This window comes from Varroa destructor, unplaced genomic scaffold (assembly GCF_002443255.2).
Source record: "Varroa destructor unplaced genomic scaffold, Vdes_3.0 BEIS01000001.1, whole genome shotgun sequence".
In the NCBI taxonomy this organism is placed as follows: Eukaryota; Metazoa; Arthropoda; class Arachnida; order Mesostigmata; family Varroidae; genus Varroa; species Varroa destructor.
In genome coordinates this window covers 26,948,854-26,968,622 of record NW_019211454.1, presented here as the reverse complement: position 1 = coordinate 26,968,622, position 19,769 = coordinate 26,948,854, and the positions used below count along the sequence as shown (strand labels likewise).

Below are 19,769 nucleotides of genomic sequence, written 5' to 3'. Positions count from 1 at the left end.
TATTTAAACTGTACCAACTGTTTAAGACAAGAAAATTTAATCTTGATGCCATATCAGCAGGATATAATATATACGCGGCATCCGTCGAAAACAGCCGTAAACATTATGGTTTTTGAAGCTATAGATTCTTACGAACACCGACTGAGTTTATTATGGTGTCATACTTACTCTATATCTGATCTTTACTATGTTTCTCGTGTATGTATAATTAAATAAATGGATTTTGAAATTCAGTCAAGCGGCAAGGCAAATGTCTCTTGAAGAGTTCTCAATGTAGATTATATCTACTTTATGTTAAAGATCGACATATACGTGTACTTGATACGAGACCAAAGTCCTACATGAGACGCCAAATTATCTTCGAGGGCTAAAAATATCACTCAGAAAACACAATAAGCTGATTGTTAAGCATGAAAGTGGCAGAACGAAAATTTTTTGATCAGGAAAAGCATTATTGTATTTTCACAATATACCAAATATTTTGCTTACTGTCGGATTGTATTTTAGTATGCTGAGCTTACATAAGTATAGTTCATAACAATTTATATGTATACGTTTCAATAACAATAATGGAAAAACATTTCTGTTACATCGATTATATGTGGGGTTGCAGTCAGGGTTCTGTTTATATTCTGCTGCGTCCAGGCTTTAAAAGATTTTCCCCTAGAAGCGAACAGCAGGAGTTAAGAACGTTGCAAAGAGGAGAATGTGTGTCGGCCTAAGTACTTATGTATATAAACCGGCAAAAGTGTCTATAATGCATAGGTTTACGCCGTACTCCAGAAGTAAGAAAATCTTAGAGTGAGATACAGGATCACGTTTATAACAATATCAAATATTATCGGTGCAGGCAGCACTGTTCCCCGTTATTTTAAGCTTCGTAATTTGTATTCATCTAAGCGCTTTCCTGATTGACCATTTTTATGAGCGCATGTTTAATAGGGACAATGCAAGCTTCTTTCCAGAGTAAAAAGTCCAGGTGATATCTAAAGGGATGCGTATTATTCGAGGAAGTAATGTACATCTCGAGAGATACAATGTAGGTGATGCGAATTTCGTTCGCGCAAAGTATACGGCCGCACAAGGTATACTCTCGGAGACGCTAGCAATAAATTCAATGTACTTCTTTGTACCGGTGTAGGTGTGCTGTATATATTTATGAATAACGTTTGCTATGGATGAAATGAAAAAAAGATTTGCTAATATATGTTATGGCATATTAGTAATATTATAATAATATATAGACCCATCACTGACACTGTTGAACGTATTTCGTGACTAGGCGAGGAATTAATAAGTGCAGTAATATGTTAATACGACATATTACCGTACGTAAGTAAGTCGTGATTTGACAAATGTATAAGGCATATAGCGCTATGGAACCCCTTAGCTACGTACTGCCTAAAAGCGTAGACGGAATATTCGCTATTTGATAAGTTAATATGATCAGTGGCTAATTCGTCATTCTCTCTCGAGCAAACAGATCACATTTAAATTCATTATATAATTCTAGATATCTTCGTAGGTCTAGGAAATGCCTGAACGATTTTTTTTTCGTTAACGTAGTGGTGTATTTGATTCCCACGCTTGATTCACAATATTCATTACTTTTGTTCCATGCTAATGTTTTGAGTCGGCAAAATCCGATGCGATTCCGTATATTTATGGCCTGGATTTCTGAGCAATCTAGTCCACAGTCCTACTTGGGAGTAGGTTTGAAAATTAGCGAAAAATCAACGTCGGCGGCATAAGGAACTCCAACCAAATATCGCTTTAGTACACGTTCATAGAAGAATAATAAGATCTTTTTAACGACACAAACAAATCAAAGATATATTTGCCTTGCTCATGCAAAGGTCAGCTAAGTACGACTTTATCTATTCATCATTTAACCCTATTTCGGTAATCGGATTTCAGTAATCTAATTATTCAGAACAGTTTTACAGCACTTACAAATACGCAATTAATGGAACATTATCTAAAGGCAACAGCTTTGATTTTAGGGGTAAAGCAAATGTGAGTATTTTTGCCTACACAGATCAACTACTTTTTACCCACTGTTATGCCGAAATTCATAGAAATTTCTTTACTCTAATTATGCTTAACGATTGGAAAAAATATTCCACTCTAAACAAATAAACACCTTAAATGAAAAATATCCTGAAATGACATGTTGTAATTAACTTATTGAGCCATGCGGTTAAGTTATTTCTTGTGCATGTGCCATAATTGTTGAAACTAGTTGTGCAATTTCCGTATATATTCATATTCCGCACATATCCTGAACATACACTTATAATAGGGCCATATTTTTTAGCTCTTCTTCAATTTGTTAACTGTGTTTAAAGTTTAGGATCGAAAACTTCATACAATATATCCATAAAGCAACGTTGCCAGTGATGTGACAACAGAATGAGCACCACCCATGAAGTGGTCCCACCTCGGCAGAAAAAGTGCCACAAAAGTTATAAAAGGCAATGACGACTTCTTCACTAAGTGCTACTATTATTCTTTGCTAGATTGGGGCCGCGGCCCATAAAACCCCCAGAAGTGGCTGGACCGGTATCAGCTCGCCATGACAGCGGGCGGCACGCACGCAACGGAAAGATTATATCATGTCCCTTCTTACCTTTTCACACAGTACGCTGACCTAGCTTGTTCACTGGCGACAACACGCTAGGGCCTTCTATTTAATTGATGTAGCAAAAGCTTAAAGAGCTATCGTAACCCATAGGGTGAGTGGCAGTGCCGATTAAAGTAGGGAACAGTTTCGCTTGTTGTTTTCGAGTTGGTCCTGAACGCGATCCAACAGAGAACGAGTAGGACGCTTCGCCCGTATCCTTACTTTGTGTCATTGCCCCTTTTAGCAACATACGGTTCAGCCGACAACACGGGAGAGTATTGTGGTGCGCTTTCTAGTGAACACCTATCGCGACAACACATGCGAGTAGGCGCTTGGAGGGTTGCCTGCAGCTGCAGCATGACAAAAGCCTACCTACCAGGATAGTATGTTAATGGTAACTGGCTTTCAGAGGGTAGCGTCCTGCATTGGGGCGGCAGCGACCTTCGCCATATGAGCAAAAACGATAAGGACTCCCTCAGTACTTCAGTTGGAATGGCCGATGCTGTTTAGGGTAACGAAGCTAGGGTGACAAGGATTTATTATTAGACGACTGCTACTGTCAGCAGGATACGATGTTCCAGACCGAAGAAGCAGCAGCAGGAGCAGTAGTATTAGTAAAAATAGCCGTTGTAGCGGACCACAGTATGGTGGTAGCGTAGATGCTATGACCAGTAATGGCCGTCTCGAATGTTTAAGGTAGCACGTCTGCACAGGCCGACTTTTCATTGGTACATGTGGAGCTATGCACTGGAATGAATATTTCCGTGGAACTCTAAGTAGTAAACAGTGATACGCAGAGTGTATTGCAACTCATACAGTTGTAATTAGTTATATATAAAAAGTCACGCAATCGCACTGGTCCCAAAGCTAATGATGAGTGTAACGCAATCTTACGGCAATTATGTGGGTATCTCATAATATCATCGCAGTGTTATAGGGTTCCGTTACCTTTTTTAGCATCTTGCATACACCTCTCTGTTCAGAGTATACGAGTACTATTCGCCACATTTCCCTTATCTTATCCTTAAGTATAATCTTGAAGTCGCTATCCGAATCAAACAAATATAGGCCCTAGGTTACCCATATACCTTAAGTACTTTGGCTGAAGCAAAAAGTGACTATTTGATCAATCCGATGTGACTTCTTGGGTGTCTAAGTACCACACATTGATCACCTAATGTATGAAAGTAATTAAGGCGTGAATGACGTAAAATGAAGATTTAACGAAGTATGTATTCAGGTGTATTTCTTCAAAATCTGGCTAAGAAATGTTTCGCCTCCTATTCCATGTCGGTATTGTGGGAGCAGTCAATGCAGTTGTAGCATTTAGTAACGATAAACTAATAATTTGACACAACGCTCCTTTGCAATCGTTAGTTATTACATGGTCGCATCCGCCGGCACAGTCTCAATAGATAGTGCTGGTAGCGATTTCTAGACTAGTTTGTATATGATATATATAGTTCATTTCAGGACAAGTGCGTTTGTGGTTCTTATGGTAAGTGAAGTTGGCGGATTACTTCGTAACATAGGATCACTTAGCCTTGTCATCTGGCCCTGCAAAGCGAATTTGAAGATAGACGCATATTTTTGCTAGCTCACTATTTAGTGTTAGCACACACGGACTTTAGAAATCGGAGGGATACAGCTGATGTGAACACTATGTTTACCAATTCTATACGGTGCCTGCCCGCTTCAAGCTGTTCCGCAATACTTTTCCTTGCACGACAACATACATACTTCCACGCAAACGATGTAAATTTGTGTCTATACAACCCATAGCGGAATCGTTGTGGAACGTAAATGCTTAACAAGAAGATACTAGTTGTCGTTTTTAAAGGTCTACAGAAAGCACGTTTTGCTACCTCTATTTTCGAAGCTTATTAACTGCCGAGTTGGTACCTATCTACAGAAGAGATATATCCCGAAATGCGTACGTCGGATTGAAGATAAAGAAGAAATGCCATGGAACATATCATGAGCCTTACTTACTATTGATAAATTTACAACTACGGTGACGAAGCTACAAAGGATAGCGTGTAATGAGAATTGGAAGTTTGAAAATAAACCTTCACGAAAGATGCTTTCATTAAAGCGAATGTATAGTGGGGTTAGCTTCAATACTTGGCAACTGCTAATGCTGAAACATTCGAAATAGCTTGCTTTGATTTCTTGTTAGGCTGGTTAAGTGAGAGCTGCATGAATAGTACTTCTTCATTTTTACTATAGCTACGAGCCCTGAAATTTGATTTTCGCTGTGTATACGACCGTGTGAGTTCATGCACATGCCCTCATTCGACTTGTTCGAGTATGCCTTACCTGAGACACCCTAGTCTACTTATATAACATCCGAATCAGTTTAAAATGACTCTAGCAACATATGCAGATTTTAAAAACAATCAAATAAACAAAAATAATAGGGTTCAGTAGGTGGCTGAATTATAGCTTGGGTGGTGAATTGGGTGTTTCTGCAGCGTGTGTATACAATATTCTGCTTGTTTTTTGTGTCAGTAACTGCCTGTTTTGTAGACGTCGGCAAGCCAGTACGTGACTTTGGAGAAAGCCAGCTACGGCACTCTTGATAGCGCAGCTCCACTCACGACGCCAAACGGTCGAATGGTGAATAAACGTCAAACGCAGAACGTCGCAACCAACGTATCCCGTTCTCCTAGTTTTCTTCTTTTTCTTTTTCCTAGAAGCAAAAAAGGTCCGGATCGGGCAATTCACATAGGTACACTATTGTTCTCGATCAGGCCAAGTACCTCACCTTCAACAGTTCCAGAGGGAAATTAACCTAATGAAATGCTGTTTGACGCAAACAACAAGATACAATGTTTACCCTTTGGTAATCAATCAACAAAACGTATCATATGTAGGTAAGTAGATGCAAATTATTATGTATACCAATAGACATTGATTTATTTGTTTTTCTTTGTGTGTTTGCCGCGCATATATAGACCTATTGTAAGCGTATTGCATTTGACATCTCTATTTCCGTGTTTTCGAAAAAGCGGACCGTTTGGAAAATGCCTGGATCCTCTTTTTTTCGCCCCTATCCGCTTAATGAGAATATATATCAAAAATTTTATTGGCATAATGATAATTGGCACGACTTACACTGAGAAAACAAGAAGATTATCCTGCTACTATATGAGACAGGACCCGTTTATATTTTTTACTTCCTGAGAGTACCTTTAGCGTGTATATTTGTTTATGTTATGCGCATACAATTCTTTCCTTGATGGCAGAAAACTGTGTCAGATTAGACCGGCGGAATTTTTCATATTCCTTGTTACTGGCATTATAATTAACTTAAAGATTTGTGGCTGTTGGATTATATTCCATCCATTGCTAAATGTGACCCGTAGATTGATGTAATGCACTGTTGATGCTTTGGACGACTTTTAAGTTATATAGGCATTTAGATATTTCAGGTTAAGAGATACATATTCTTAATTCGTATATAAGTTCTGGTAAAGTGAGAAACTACATACATATACATATAAGAACTCCTATAGATACATATAGGAGTTAAGCACAGTTCGTAGCAATGTGCAAGCAGTGAGACTAAATTTTAGTTAACCATATAAGATTTATATTATTAATTAACGTGTGTACTGAGAGTTATTCAAGAAAACTTGTTGTCTCCAAGATTTTTCATTAGTTGCCTTTTGAATATCGCTCTATTGAGCAGTAATTTCGCTGGTCTCTGAAAAAATTATGTGAAAGAAAAGGGTTATTTCCTTTAATTCGAGCAACGAAAAAGAGCTTCTGTGAGTTTAGCTTAGCAGAATTTCCTATTACACGCTCGTTCCCCGTGTTCCTACTCGTAGGGGCAGAATCAGCAATCTCTTGTCAGTCGAAATTGTAAACAAAAAGGCTCTTTTTTAAGAGTTCAATATCCCCGATAGACTATACGCTTAAAGCCCCTTGCTTGTTTTTTACGGATGCGTATGTAAGACCGTCCTCACCAGGAAACCACACACGGAAACCTACTTGGTCATCAAAATGAATAGGATTTTCAGCAGAATAGTGAAACAGTTTCTCTCAAAAGTCGGCGATCCTATCTCATCAGATCGTATCGGTTAACCAACCGATCGCCCGATGACGCGCACAAAGGACATCGTTACAAGTAACAACTTACCTCTCTGGTCTAGCTCCAGGTCTTTGCATTCCTATAGCCTTTTAGGCTGCCCACCAGCAGACGCCGGTATCGTCAGAATATAGTCTATATAGTATCCTGGCTTTCGGTGTCAAATAATCTGTTTCCACTTCTATCTAGTGTTACAAGGGACAAAAAGGAAAATTGGCTTTCTATGGTGGCTTCTTGATCGACTCGGCACTCTCACGACTTAGAGATCTCGTTCCACCAGCCGAGGACTTCATCTGTACCTTTCATTACATGTACAGATATACTCCACCTTCCTATGTACTCACAGGGTACGAATCATGGAAAATTATCTCCACCAACGAATATGATTTAATGGAGCACATAGGAAAAGCTACTTAAAGAACTAAGTAAAAAATTGTGCTTGTGGAAATCTACAGCCGTGAGAGAGAGACAGGCCCCAAACACCACTTCAATATCGCACAAATACGTACCGCTTGGTTTCACAACGTAATGTCATACCTAGAGTATCATATGATTGGTCAATTGATGACACTAATCGATTGCATTGTATTTATAAAGGAGTTAAGTTTTAAGTTTAAAATGTAAAACATCTTATTGTTTACGTTACTACACTTTTACTAACAAATATATATGTATATATATATATAAAAATAAATATTCATATAGTGTTTTTTGTAATTTGCTGTAGTTATGTACTCTAACGTTAGACGGCAAAGCAAACACCTTGTATCGTTGAGATACAGAGTCTATAGATAAATACTTCAAGGCTTTTTTGGCATAATCTATGTTATACATATTAATAGACGATGATCGTATATCTACTTGATTCGTAAAGGACAGTGGCGAAATTTTCTGCGTGTGAAACCTCGGCCGACTAAGGGAGTGTATGCTGCGTGAAAATGCTCGATTGCTGATTTAGCTGCAAAACGAAAATTTATATTCTATTTTGCCTTTCCCGCTTTTGTCGCCTTCCTCACTAGCTTACAAAGCTCCGCAACAATAGTGGTATGGGAGTGATTTAAAACTAGCCTTTGTCGTCAAGTGCCCCAATAGGCATGACTCTTGATAATGGCAAACCAGTTATCTTTCTTATCTGCAGTGGTGCTGCTTGCTTATCTCCTATCAACATCTTTTACTTTATATATATATATATATAAATATTACCCAATTGTGTCTCTTGATTCTCTTATAGACGGTTTCGACTTTAAAGGCTGCTCTTTATGTATCCTTTTCCTGGCTGCCATTCGAACAAAAACACCTCTCTTACTTTAGTACATCAGGCTTCATTCTTTCGATGGATTCGTTTTAGAGAAAATAGGAAAAAGGAGAAAAAAATAGAAACTGGGGGTATCGTAAGGGGACCTCTTCCGAATCCGGATAACTTATGCGTATAGCCTTCAGTAAACCTGTTCTATATTATGTAACACCATTTAAAATCGAGTAAAATTGAGGACGTATCGCCGTATCATTCTTCAAAACCTCCACAAACATTTCACTTATTTGGAGTCATCTAATTTATATGTGATTAGCTCATATGATGTTAGCTCAAATAATGTTCTGTGTTCGCTTCCTGTTAGTAGAAGTTACTCTGAAACTGAACTGGTGCGGGCTAACGCGTTCGATGTCACTTAGCCTTGTTGTAGTGGTATGACGCAACGAACCCCATACGACGTCGATATGCGTCTTTTCTTTTTTAACTGCAATGAGGGTAACGCAATGCGATATCTCATTAAAATTCATAGGGATACAGTTTGATACAATCACATTTCGCAAATTGGAGTTTATATGAATAATCGTCTTCAAAATGCAATTCACAGAGCATCGATTTATCATTAATAGCCGTATGACTTCGGCATATCAAAGCTGCCAACAAAATGAAAAATGTCACACATCACCATGACTAGATAGAATTAAGTCTATATTTATGTATATTTCTATAAATAGATAAATAGGCTCACCAGTGTTGGAGCATAGAGCTGTGGGTGTTTTACGACAGTTCGCTTCTTTTGGGCCTCTCAGTCCCTCTTCTAAGCTTTTGCGCTAATCGATTTCGACAGTTTTTTCGTTTTTACGTTGGCCTTTCTTGGAGTTGGTTGAATGTGTTTTTATGTTACCCTGCTGCTATATGGATAACACGACTTCGATGGTGACAGCAAAAATTTAATGATCGACTTAACTGAGTCTTGACCTAGCGCCAGGATGAGCCCGGCCCAATTTCATTACAAAAGTACACTTTTTCACTCGAAGTAGGCACTGACTTGTCTTTAATGACAGTTAGGACGCCTTGATCACCCTATCTTCGTAATGAGTATGTATAGCATAAATTATCTCATGAAACAAATATTTCGCTGAAATACTCCGAAAGCTTCAGTCGAATTGACACTTCTAGACTATGTTTGTATCGTAAAACGAATAAAAATTTATAACTGTAATACTGGGACAGAATATTCCACATCGCATGAGCCTCCTAACAAGAAGTTACTGGAGAGTTAAAAGCGCTCCGTATATCCACAAAAAATGTATAATGGTCTACGCTTATTTAAATCGCTGTAAGCAGCTATAATAAGCTTTAGATGAGCACGCCATTAAGTCCATTTCCATTTTCGCACGCAATGTATGAGTAACGAACTAAAATAGAACTAAAAGGGAAAATAGTAATCAATTGATAAAAATGTAAAAACACCGGCTCATCAGTTACCCCTCAAGCCTATGTACATCTATTAAACTAAACTAAATCAAAATATGGTTTTACAGAACCTCTACCCCAGCGCAAAAGCTCTATGTAGAATGCTATGAAAAACTAGCACGTTAAAAAATTTGAAACTGCAACAAAGAAAAAATACAGTTACGTGATTAAAAATTGCTGTACATCGCATTTTTGACATCGTTAGTGTCATTTCTAAAGTAAGTTATGCTAAACTTCAATGTAAAACTTCCCGTTGTTTTCAGCCAGATCAAAAGGGGTGGTGTCTTTTTTTCTACCTTAGGCGTACGTATCCGTTTACTGCATAGTGCTACTCCTGCGACTAAGAGATGCTGCAAACACGCGCCTGCGTATAAGTGTAGTATATACTTCACTAGCAGATAATTACAGTCCGGCTGTATCTTTCTCATATTGTTGAGGTTAGGAATGAAGCTACAAAATTTAAGCTAATAGAAAGGCCTTGACCGGGACGCTCTGAATGACAGTAGAGTTATTTCGAATTGAAGGTGCTCAACTCAGGTTTAAGGTTCATCCATCCTGAATTCTCGAAAACCATAAGATCCACTGTGATGTCAAAAATAGATATAGACCCAAATTTATTCGATCCCATATCAAACATGACACCCAGTGAATATTCTGTCTGCAATCATCGTTCACATATCTTAAAATGCTTATATTTATGGTCTTTTGTAGAGAACTGGACGACGTTTAACAGGATCAGCATCCTGAAGATATAGTTCCTGAAATTTAATTTTAGAAGTAGAATCTTTTGATAACAGTATTTTAAAGGTAATGTTTGACTGATAGATACGTTTAATTAAAACTTTGTATATGAATTTACGTGATATTCGTTAATAGCAAAATCGTATAGATTTCCGAGTTGGAAAATTCGACTTTTAGCTCAAGTCCTAATTATGGATATATTGGAGGAAAGCAATATTGGTACATGTCCAAGAAACACCGTCTAACTGCTTCCATGGGCTATGTAGAACCTAGAAATCTATGAGATGTTGTATAGAGACAGGGAAAAAAACATCCCTAAATTGACAAATAATCATGATCATGTTTGAGGTATCGACTCGCCATGGAAAACCTGCGTATTAAGTTAAAATAGCCTTGAGAGAACAAATCTTCCACATACAGTCAATCACATTTGAAAGATGGATACTTCGAAATATAGGCATTTGCAACATTCATTCCATTACTTCTCTATCACTCAGGCTGTCATAATTTGCTAATAATCCGGTAGCTTTGTTGTTTGATATTTTGTATAAAATGTATAATTGTACATGTACATTTGTGCTCAGATCAACGTCTGTTCTTTACCCTGAAGGCCAACAAGCGTATTTACTCATGTTTCAATGTTAACTCTATTATAACGTCATATTAGTCCGCAATACACTTATAAATTGTCTTTGCCCTTTTGACGAATTTGCTCCTCTACCTAGGTTGGACAAAAATTGAGGTGCACGCGCTAATAGTTTGCTCTTGCCTAACGTTTAATGTTCGAGGGTATTTCCGCAACACGAAACGCAGAACGATACAAACAAATTTGGCTTTATCTAAACAAGACTATTAACGGATAAAAACGGTTGCCTCCTAAGCCAAGCCGATTTAAAAGTACTAGAAGCTGATTCAAATGGACTGATTGTGAAGAATGGCTGGCAAATACTTACTCGCCCACCTATATCTATACCCTTTTGCTCAACTACGCGGAGAATAATAAATGACTGCATTGTAGAAAAAAATTCTGTATAATATTTTTCCTTATATGGTCATTATTTTAGTCTAACTTGTGTGATCCTTAAATATATGCTAATGCAAATCGTCGCCGCCTTTGTGTACAATGAAATGTACATTCAGGCAGATATTTTTAACCGTTAAACAAGTATACGCATTTAGCTTAATGTAGACTTTTAGTGCAAAGAAGATATCGTTATTGGAATAGACACGTTAGGGAATCGGCTGATACCTTTTTAGATTTAACAATGACGATATCGGTTATAGGAGTGCAGATCATTCCTAAAACTCTAGGAAAATTGTTTTTTAGAGAAAAACGAATTAAATAATGGGTAGTTTTAATTATTCCTTCTTTTCTTCGTTCACTTTTCCAGGAAATGCCACAGAAATAGTTACCGATGTAGAAATTAGAAGTTTTGGACCAGTTTCGGAAAATGACATGGTGAGTATCATTTTATCAAAATAATCACTACTACTCCCATTACATCTTTGTCCAAAAAGGTTCTAGATGTAAATCCGTCTTAATATGATAATGAAGGGTGGAAAAAGTACTGTTTGCATACACATACATACCCACTCACGTAGCTGTAATTATCCATGAGCCACACGCGTAACTGGTTATGAATCCATATATTTTTTCTTTGTCCTTAATTTTTATCTTTTTTCGTATGGCCCATTCTTCCAACAGCGAACAACTGCTGCTACCACTTCTGGTAGCTCGCCAAGTGGGAGCTGTCATCAATACATAGCAATACAGGATGGAAGGTACCTATTTTTCGACAATGGTATATATAGAATTTATGTAGAAAAATCTATTCATTATATTCGATGGACCAGTTATGTTCTTTCCGTTCACATCTCTATATCCCTTTGTCTTTTCCTATATCTCTTACTTTCGTTTGCAAGCCGAACGTAAACGTTACTGCTCCTGTACAATACTGGAGCATTGTAGGTGCGCCCACTCTGTGCTTACTATTCTCTCCGAATTCGCGAGCGTTTCGGTGGCCGACTGAAGCCGCGGCCGCACATGGAGTCCCTTATCTGATTTGCCATTAACAGGCAGTTCTGAAAGATTCGTTGAATTTTATAATTAATAATCACGCTCCTATATTTTGTTCATAGGAGATACGGAAAGGGCGGAACGGAGGAGGGTGAAAAGGGGCTGATGTGAACGAATATGGTAACAGCACCAACGAACGTTGAAACAAATCTATAACATCTGGTGAACATCAACGGCTGATGAGCTAGCACATGGTGTCGTATTTTTTATTTCAAAAATTAGGCGCTTCAGGACATTGACAGAAGTTAGCCAAAAAACGATGGGCCTTCGTTTATTCATTGGACCCCCATTATAGTACAGCCTGTTGATGTTTATCAGTCGACGTTTCGTTTGCGTATTGGGAAAATACCGTGAAGTAGCGGAGTTGATGGGTTTTCTTATCGGAAATCGAACCTGCCTACTTGATCAATTCCTGTTGACCTAGGACGCTTCATGGCTGGCCCACACCTTACATTCGAATGGTTGTTTTTGTTCGTAAACATTTTGCTTGTGTATCACACATCAGGTAACAACATGATGACCCGCAAAACAAAGGAACCCTTGTGGGTAAATCCTGTTTAGGCACTCTAGGAAATGCATAAACAGATATTTATAATTCGTATAATATAATTCCTTATAATATTTTCCAGTTTCCAAGCCACCTTTAAGTTTGTTCATTCTCTCTAGAAAATCTGATCTTGTACTAGATTTGGACATTTCCTCATGGGTGTATTAGTTTGATTCTCTAGTTATTGGATAAAAAGGTAATACACTATCGCGAAATCTGGCAAATATAATGGCTACAAAAAGAAATTTCCCACGTTTGCAAAGTGATTCTAACAACCTTAAACATATGGAATTTTACGTTAAAATCGATGCAACTGAGCCCTATACAAATCTCTGTTGACCGCTTTATTATTTATTTGTCGTTTTATAAAGCCCTTCCAGTCCCACAAAACGTAAATCATTTCCATGGTTGTTTTTCACCTTGTGTATAGAGTAATGGCCTAACTCTGGTATGAGACGTATGTTTCAAAACTACCCGTTCTTTTTTCTGATGTGGAGAGACCACTTCCACCGTCATCCGTGACAATTTCACATTGAAACCTTCCAGTGTTAGTGCCAAAAGCTGCCCATTGCCTGGTGCCGGACGAGATCTTGAAAAAGATAAAAGGCCGTACCCTTTCGTGCGTTCGCCCTTATTGGGCACCTAGATTCTTAATTTTTTTATAACATTTCAAACGTTCAAGGTGCTTCACAGTATCCAAGTCTTCACGGCTTACCTTCTTAAATGTATTACCCGAAGCTCTTATCGACTTAATATGGCCGATTGAGCTGCGGTATATCCTCTAGACCCAATATATCGTCTTTAAATTTTTCAAACTCCTTCAACGAATTTTTTTAATTATAGAGCTTTCTCTGTGAAAAACACAAATATGTCGGTAAGTTGCTTAAGCAATTTGTTTGGACAAACTGTTTGGGTTGATTTGTAAACGTAAAGTAGAGTAGGTCTCAAAAATACCTTTCACGTAAAAGATTTTTATCTCAAGTTTAAGCTGGACGTAAAATTTTATCTGTTATGAAATGCAAGTACAAAAAGCTTAGGGAGGAGAGAAAGAGCACGTTTGAATAATGTATAGCAGTAAGGAAAAAGTGCAAAAATTAAGGAGAAAGGGAACATTGAAGAACAACTCTTAGTTGTGTTCCAGGCTAATACATTGTCCAATAAAGCTAATCTTCGCTTGCCTTCCAGAACGTATCCGCATCAGCCATTGCAGATTTGTAGTAGAATTTTAGTTCCGAATGTTGTAAAATTGTGTATCAAACACTTTTGAATGTTCATTATTACGAAAAGTATCAAGCACTACCCTACGTCCGATACAATAGGGCTTGTAGGCCTGTATAAATGTATGAATAGTTGTCTAAAATAGCAATAGAGTGATATGACTCGTATATGATCCATTTTCCATATCGAATGTGCTCATCCTGCAGATGTACTCGATGGATTGCTATTTTCGCCAGTCGTGGCGCGACGAGCGCCTTAAATTTGAAGGATCATTGAAAAAGCTGTCGGTGAGTTGGCAGTTCTTAGAACGGATATGGACACCTGACACATATATCAATAACGGAAAATCATCCTACCTGCACAAGGTAACTGTGCCCAATAAATTCATCCGGTTGCAAAGCGATGGCACACTCAAATATTCCATGAGGTGAGTGGTCTTTTTAAACTGATGGAACTTTTACAGGTTTAGCGTCATGCTATTTGATATGTTTCTACCATTATAATAAATTTAAATATATTATGTTCATTTTGTTCATAACTGTCTTATATTAAACATGAGTGACCAAAGTATTTTCACCGAGCAATTCAAGCATAGCAAGGTATCTTAATTTTTGGCCACGTATGTGTTACTTGACATACGTAATCTACGCCTCATCGTGCTGAAAGCTGACCCGATCTCCGCCGTATAGGTACTTGATATATTTTCGATTTTAGGCCCTTATTTCTTTGCTGTGCGTTCTAGAAATACTCTATCGCCTATTATGAAGTGTTCACTGAAAAAGGTTGCTAAACTAACTATTGTGCTGTTATTTCAGACTCACGATACGGGCAAAATGTCCCATGCATCTTCGAAAGTATCCCCTCGATACACAAGCGTGTCCACTCAAGATCGGAAGCTGTAAGTAACGTGTAGCCGTATAGGAAAGCAGCGCAGCTCTCTACCTCGTACAATATGATATAACTAATAGACTATACAACTAAATCATAGTGTTTTTTTGTCTTTTCACCAGACAGACCCGCGGATTACGCCCCGTGCCTGTTTTTGCCATTGATTTAATTAATTTGATTCGTTGACGTCATGTTCAGGTTAACGTAAACTCTGGTACACAATTATGGTATCATAGTCAACATAAGGGTCATCTAGTTACAGCCACCCTTGGCCACCCGCCCCCTTTCACAGTCCATTCACCAGCCTGTTCATTTATGAACGAACATGAACTATAGTTCTATTACAGATTTACATCTTTATATTAATTTGGTTACAATTTTGCTGAAATCCTACGGCACCAATTTCGTCATCATGGCGCAATAATTCAATTAGGTACGTAAGAAGTCGCCGGCCAGTTTCAGTCTTTCTAAAACGGAAAACGAAAACAAGTTTCTGTTTTCTGAGTTTTTGTTACTGCGTCAGCCGAGACCGACATATGGAAGTCAAGTTAACTAAACAACCTCGATTATTTCGGCGTAGTTTTGAATTAGAACTCTGCACAATACGTTAATTTCACCAATCTTTTCATAAACACGACGCTTCAAATGGTGGCTTTTTTCGGCGTCGTTTTATAGATTCTCCTTTTCGCAAAGCCCCACAGGGAAAATAAAGAGAAATGAAATCACAGGAACTGGACGACCGTTCAATGTCGCTGCGGCGGATCGAGATCTGCCGGCCTCAGAACATAATTTTAAATAGATTCATTGTTTCCTCCTCTGTGAAGCATGCTCCATCTTGTTAAGATCACAAGTTGCTTACAATACGCTTTGATAATGCTCGCTGTTGACTATTGTTGTGCATATTGTCGCTTTTTAAAAAAGTCTAATAGAAATTTCTGTACAAGCCGCACCGCACAGTGATTTATTGTCCATAAAGTTCTTGCTTAACACCTACTTCTAGGATTTCTACCCTTCAAATATGACAATTCTATTTATCCATCCGAGATTTATAATATCATTAAAGAGTCCGCCAGCACGTGCGTTAGACGTTAACACGTGATCAGCGAGGGAACGACGTTTGTGACGGCCCTTAATTTTTAATGGCTGGGTCAACTACAACTTTTAATAATGACGATGCAATTATTCGTTCAAAATGGGCTAAATTGTTAAGCACGTCGTCATGTTAGGGTGACTGGGCCGGCACTGCTCCTCACTGTAGCGCTGTTGTGACTTGGTCGTTCGGCGATCTTCCTGACCTTGTATTATTTACTAGTCAACTAGTCGGCTTAAATTTATTAATCATTTGCCTTTGCGAAGTGTCATAGTTCTCTCTTTCGACAGTAAATTTTACGAAAAGAAACGCTGTTCTAAATTTCAGTTGTCCAACATTACAAACCGCACGCGCTGCTGCGTTTCGCGCTAGACCGTCTGCTAACCCTTACTTGTTTGCAGACAAAAGCGGAGAGGGACCACAACTACGGCCAGCAACTTCTTACACGCGCTTTATTTACCCGAGCCTATTCTAATATTTTATCTGTACCATACGTAACGCTACTATTCCTTGACTGCAGACTGATACCTTTATAAACGTTGTAACACCTAATTGTTATAATTTTTTTCTATTCCATATTAGTGATTCAGTTACCTCGGTGCACCTGTTGCATAATCCTGTTCCAGTAATCATAAGCAATAACCGCGTTAATTTGCTATAATGTAATTATTTCTTCAATGCAATACATATGTTGACCACTACTTGCAAAATCAACTATACACCTATAGTTTAACTGTAGCGGTCCGAGGCCTTATCTAGCCGGGACGCCTTACAGTTAGTCCTAGCGGAACGTTGTTGCAAGTAAAAAAAAAAAAGTATTTATCCGTCGAAGAAAATCAACCAGTTCGCAAATGTAGCTAATTGTTTCTCATTGGAAACATAGGCTACAAAAGTATTCATCCAGCTAGTGAATATGGTTAATATATGGTTCATGTCTTTTCAATTATGCGATATTTCAGTAAAAATCGCCGTCCTGCCCCTCATTAGTAGAAACGAATGGAAATTTACTACCGTACCTATTTTGTATTGGTTTAAAGAGCACAGAACTTTTCAATGTACACATTTCGCAACGTCCGCCCATATCGTAAAAGAGCTCCATTTTGAAAAATTAGGATCACGCTTTAGGCGAAAACAAACTTTTTCCCTGAAAAAGTGTTTACCTTATCATTTTAAGCCTCCATCCGGATTCCCATTTATTTAACCAATTCGATCCAATTATATCTTATAGCATAAAATAATATATAGTGTCCCGCACAATTATCCAGCTTTTTCCAAGCTGTTACCGTCTTGCAATTATCTCATCTACCTGTTCCAAGATACATCAACTTAATTTGCGTCATACCTAGCTGAACATAAATTATAGTTTCATTACAGATCATTACATCGCGATTCTCCTAAAATTCTGCAGTACTCGATTGAAAACTGCCATCGATTTGTAACCATTAGGTTGTAGTGCTGTAAGACGCTGTTCTAACCCCTGTCCTATATATCAATAGTAACCATTTTTTTTTTATTTAGTCAATTTCCTACCCTGTTGATCCCATTAGCTCGGCGTAAATTAACATTACGCCTCGTATGGAAGAAAAGATAACGTTCGGAAGAAGTATTCGCTTATCCGAAGAACGTGAAATAGGGTAGTTCATATTTCTGAATGATCATTTTAGCGTGAAGGCAAAAGAAAGAGAAATGATATTAAAAATTTCTTTTAAGTTGAATCTTGCGCTTATATTATATAGCTTAAAAAGGCAAATATTTTTTTCGATTTAAATAGCGATTAAATTCGCACACCTATAAAAAAATAAACTGAACTGTTATAAATTGCTTTAGGCAAAATAACTATTTTTTTTGCCAAGCAGAAAAACATCAAAACTATATAGGTCCAATATGGCGTTCATTTCGTTAAGCTTGAAAATCCAAATAGAGTGCCGATCTAAGGCCTTTGCAAATTTTTAGCAGTTATAAAGCAACCAACAGAAATACAATTTGCCCAAATTGCGTTTCGTTTGAAAAAGGAATCATTCTTACAAAAAAAATATTTACACACTGCAAAAAAAGGACTGAACTAGTTCATTTGCCATTAATTATGGACCCTTTCAACGATAATCATCAATTTATCACAAAACCTCAGAAAATGTGAAAAATCGTTTTTTTTTTTTTTTTTTTTAATTCAGCATTGCGCCTATTTTATATAGCTTGAGAAAACAAACAATTAGCCAATATAAGCTTTTCATATTCGTAACAATTGTCGAGTAAATTACACATATACATATATATGTATATGTGTAATATGTAAATATTACACATATATGCATACGTGTAATACGACTCAATAGCGGCGCCTATGTATATGTTTGTTTTAAATTTTGGCGCGGTCCTTCTCTGAACTGTTCGGCGTTCACAAGCATACCTGATGATGTTTTTTCATCACCTTGACCATAACCATATGCATTTATTTTTTGCTATGGCAAAAAAGAAGGCGAAAAATTGGTATCGGAAGTGTCAAAAAGGTTTTAATAACAATTTTCAGCTCCACGAAGAAAATTAAACCTCAACTAACATAGATAACTCATAATATTTGGAAGATCTTGAGAAATATTCATGCAGCTGTAAGTTGATTGGCCTTTAATAGTAAACAATTTAACGCAAGATGCAGAAGTCTCAAAATAAACCCATGAATGGCTCATATCTATGGCTAGCTTGATATTGTACTGAGGAACCTATCTTCTACGCCAATGGAGGAGGAAGACCGTAGAAAGCCAAACAAATTACTTTAGCAGAGCGGGTCTATTTGTTGCAAGTAATTAAAGTAAGTTAAATAGAAAAAACACTAATTGGAACCTATAATCCGCAAGTATGTTTGCTTTCAAAATGTAGACAGCTAATAAAAGAAACTAGCCAATAGTAAAAATGGTTTCGTGGCAGTACTTTTTGTGCAAAAGTAATTTTAGTACCCCGTGACGAATGGTTGTTTTTTACTAAGCCACAGGGTTGAAAATGGCGGAAATTCAGAAACTTCTATAAAATTATCTGTTTCTGCTCGACTAACAGACAGAATGTCTGTGGAACAGCCTATTTTGTCAAGCAGAAGTTGAGGCAACTCTGCGCGCAATAAACAATCCCGTCGTTGCCTTTCACGAAATTCTTTATTCTGGGCTTCGTTAGACGCTTGGTCTTTCGCACTTCTATTTTGTGTTGCTAGCTATACTTTGTCGATATCGCATAGATTTATATCGGACGTGAGTGCCTCGCGTCTCATAGCCTACATTTTGCCAGGACTGCTTTTGATAGGATTTCAATTGTGATCGAAGTAGTTATTTCTACAAAGCGAGTTGGTAATATTAGCTGAAGAGGGCGTTGGTAAATTAGGTTAAAGCCCCCCCAGCGATGCTAAATTCGGTTTACCAATGGCAGATTTGTACCTACTTTAGTAGGTAAATAACGCATCTATCTACTATATACTCCAGTATATTTGATTCAATGGAATAAAATCACACTCTGAAAGCATACGTTCGTTGCAGCGCTAGCTGTAGATTGCAGAAAATACTCCTTTAGAATAGGACCATGCTAGCTAGCTGTTGCTCGTATCCATTTGCTGGGTGTTCATCTCCACAGGAATATCTACCTCCCGAAATGCTGCTCAATCACCTAATAACGATCTATCACAGTATAGTCTTCTGCGTAAATGTCCTGGCGCGCAAAACTTGGTCCAAACGCTTAATAGCCATACTACACGTGCTTATGCTGTTAGCATCTCAAATAAAGTAATT

At 37.8% G+C, this 19,769-nt stretch overlaps 1 protein-coding gene across 7 annotated transcripts in view; it reads left to right on the top strand.

The window, feature by feature from the left end:
- Positions 1 to 19,769, top strand: part of LOC111249930 (gamma-aminobutyric acid receptor subunit alpha-6-like) — a 126,650-nt gene that overhangs the window by 68,597 nt on the left and 38,284 nt on the right. For 6 of the 7 annotated variants that reach the window (XM_086980381.1, XM_022804406.2, XM_086980396.1 and 3 more), the window contains 3 exons: positions 11,574 to 11,641; positions 14,231 to 14,451; positions 14,840 to 14,922. In XM_086980381.1, coding sequence (XP_086836507.1) covers positions 11,574 to 11,641; positions 14,231 to 14,451; positions 14,840 to 14,922 — 372 coding nt within the window. Of the gene's footprint in view, positions 1 to 5,134; positions 5,500 to 11,573; positions 11,642 to 14,230; positions 14,452 to 14,839; positions 14,923 to 19,769 lie in introns of all 7 variants that reach the window. The other variant, XM_086980398.1, reaches the window with a different exon arrangement.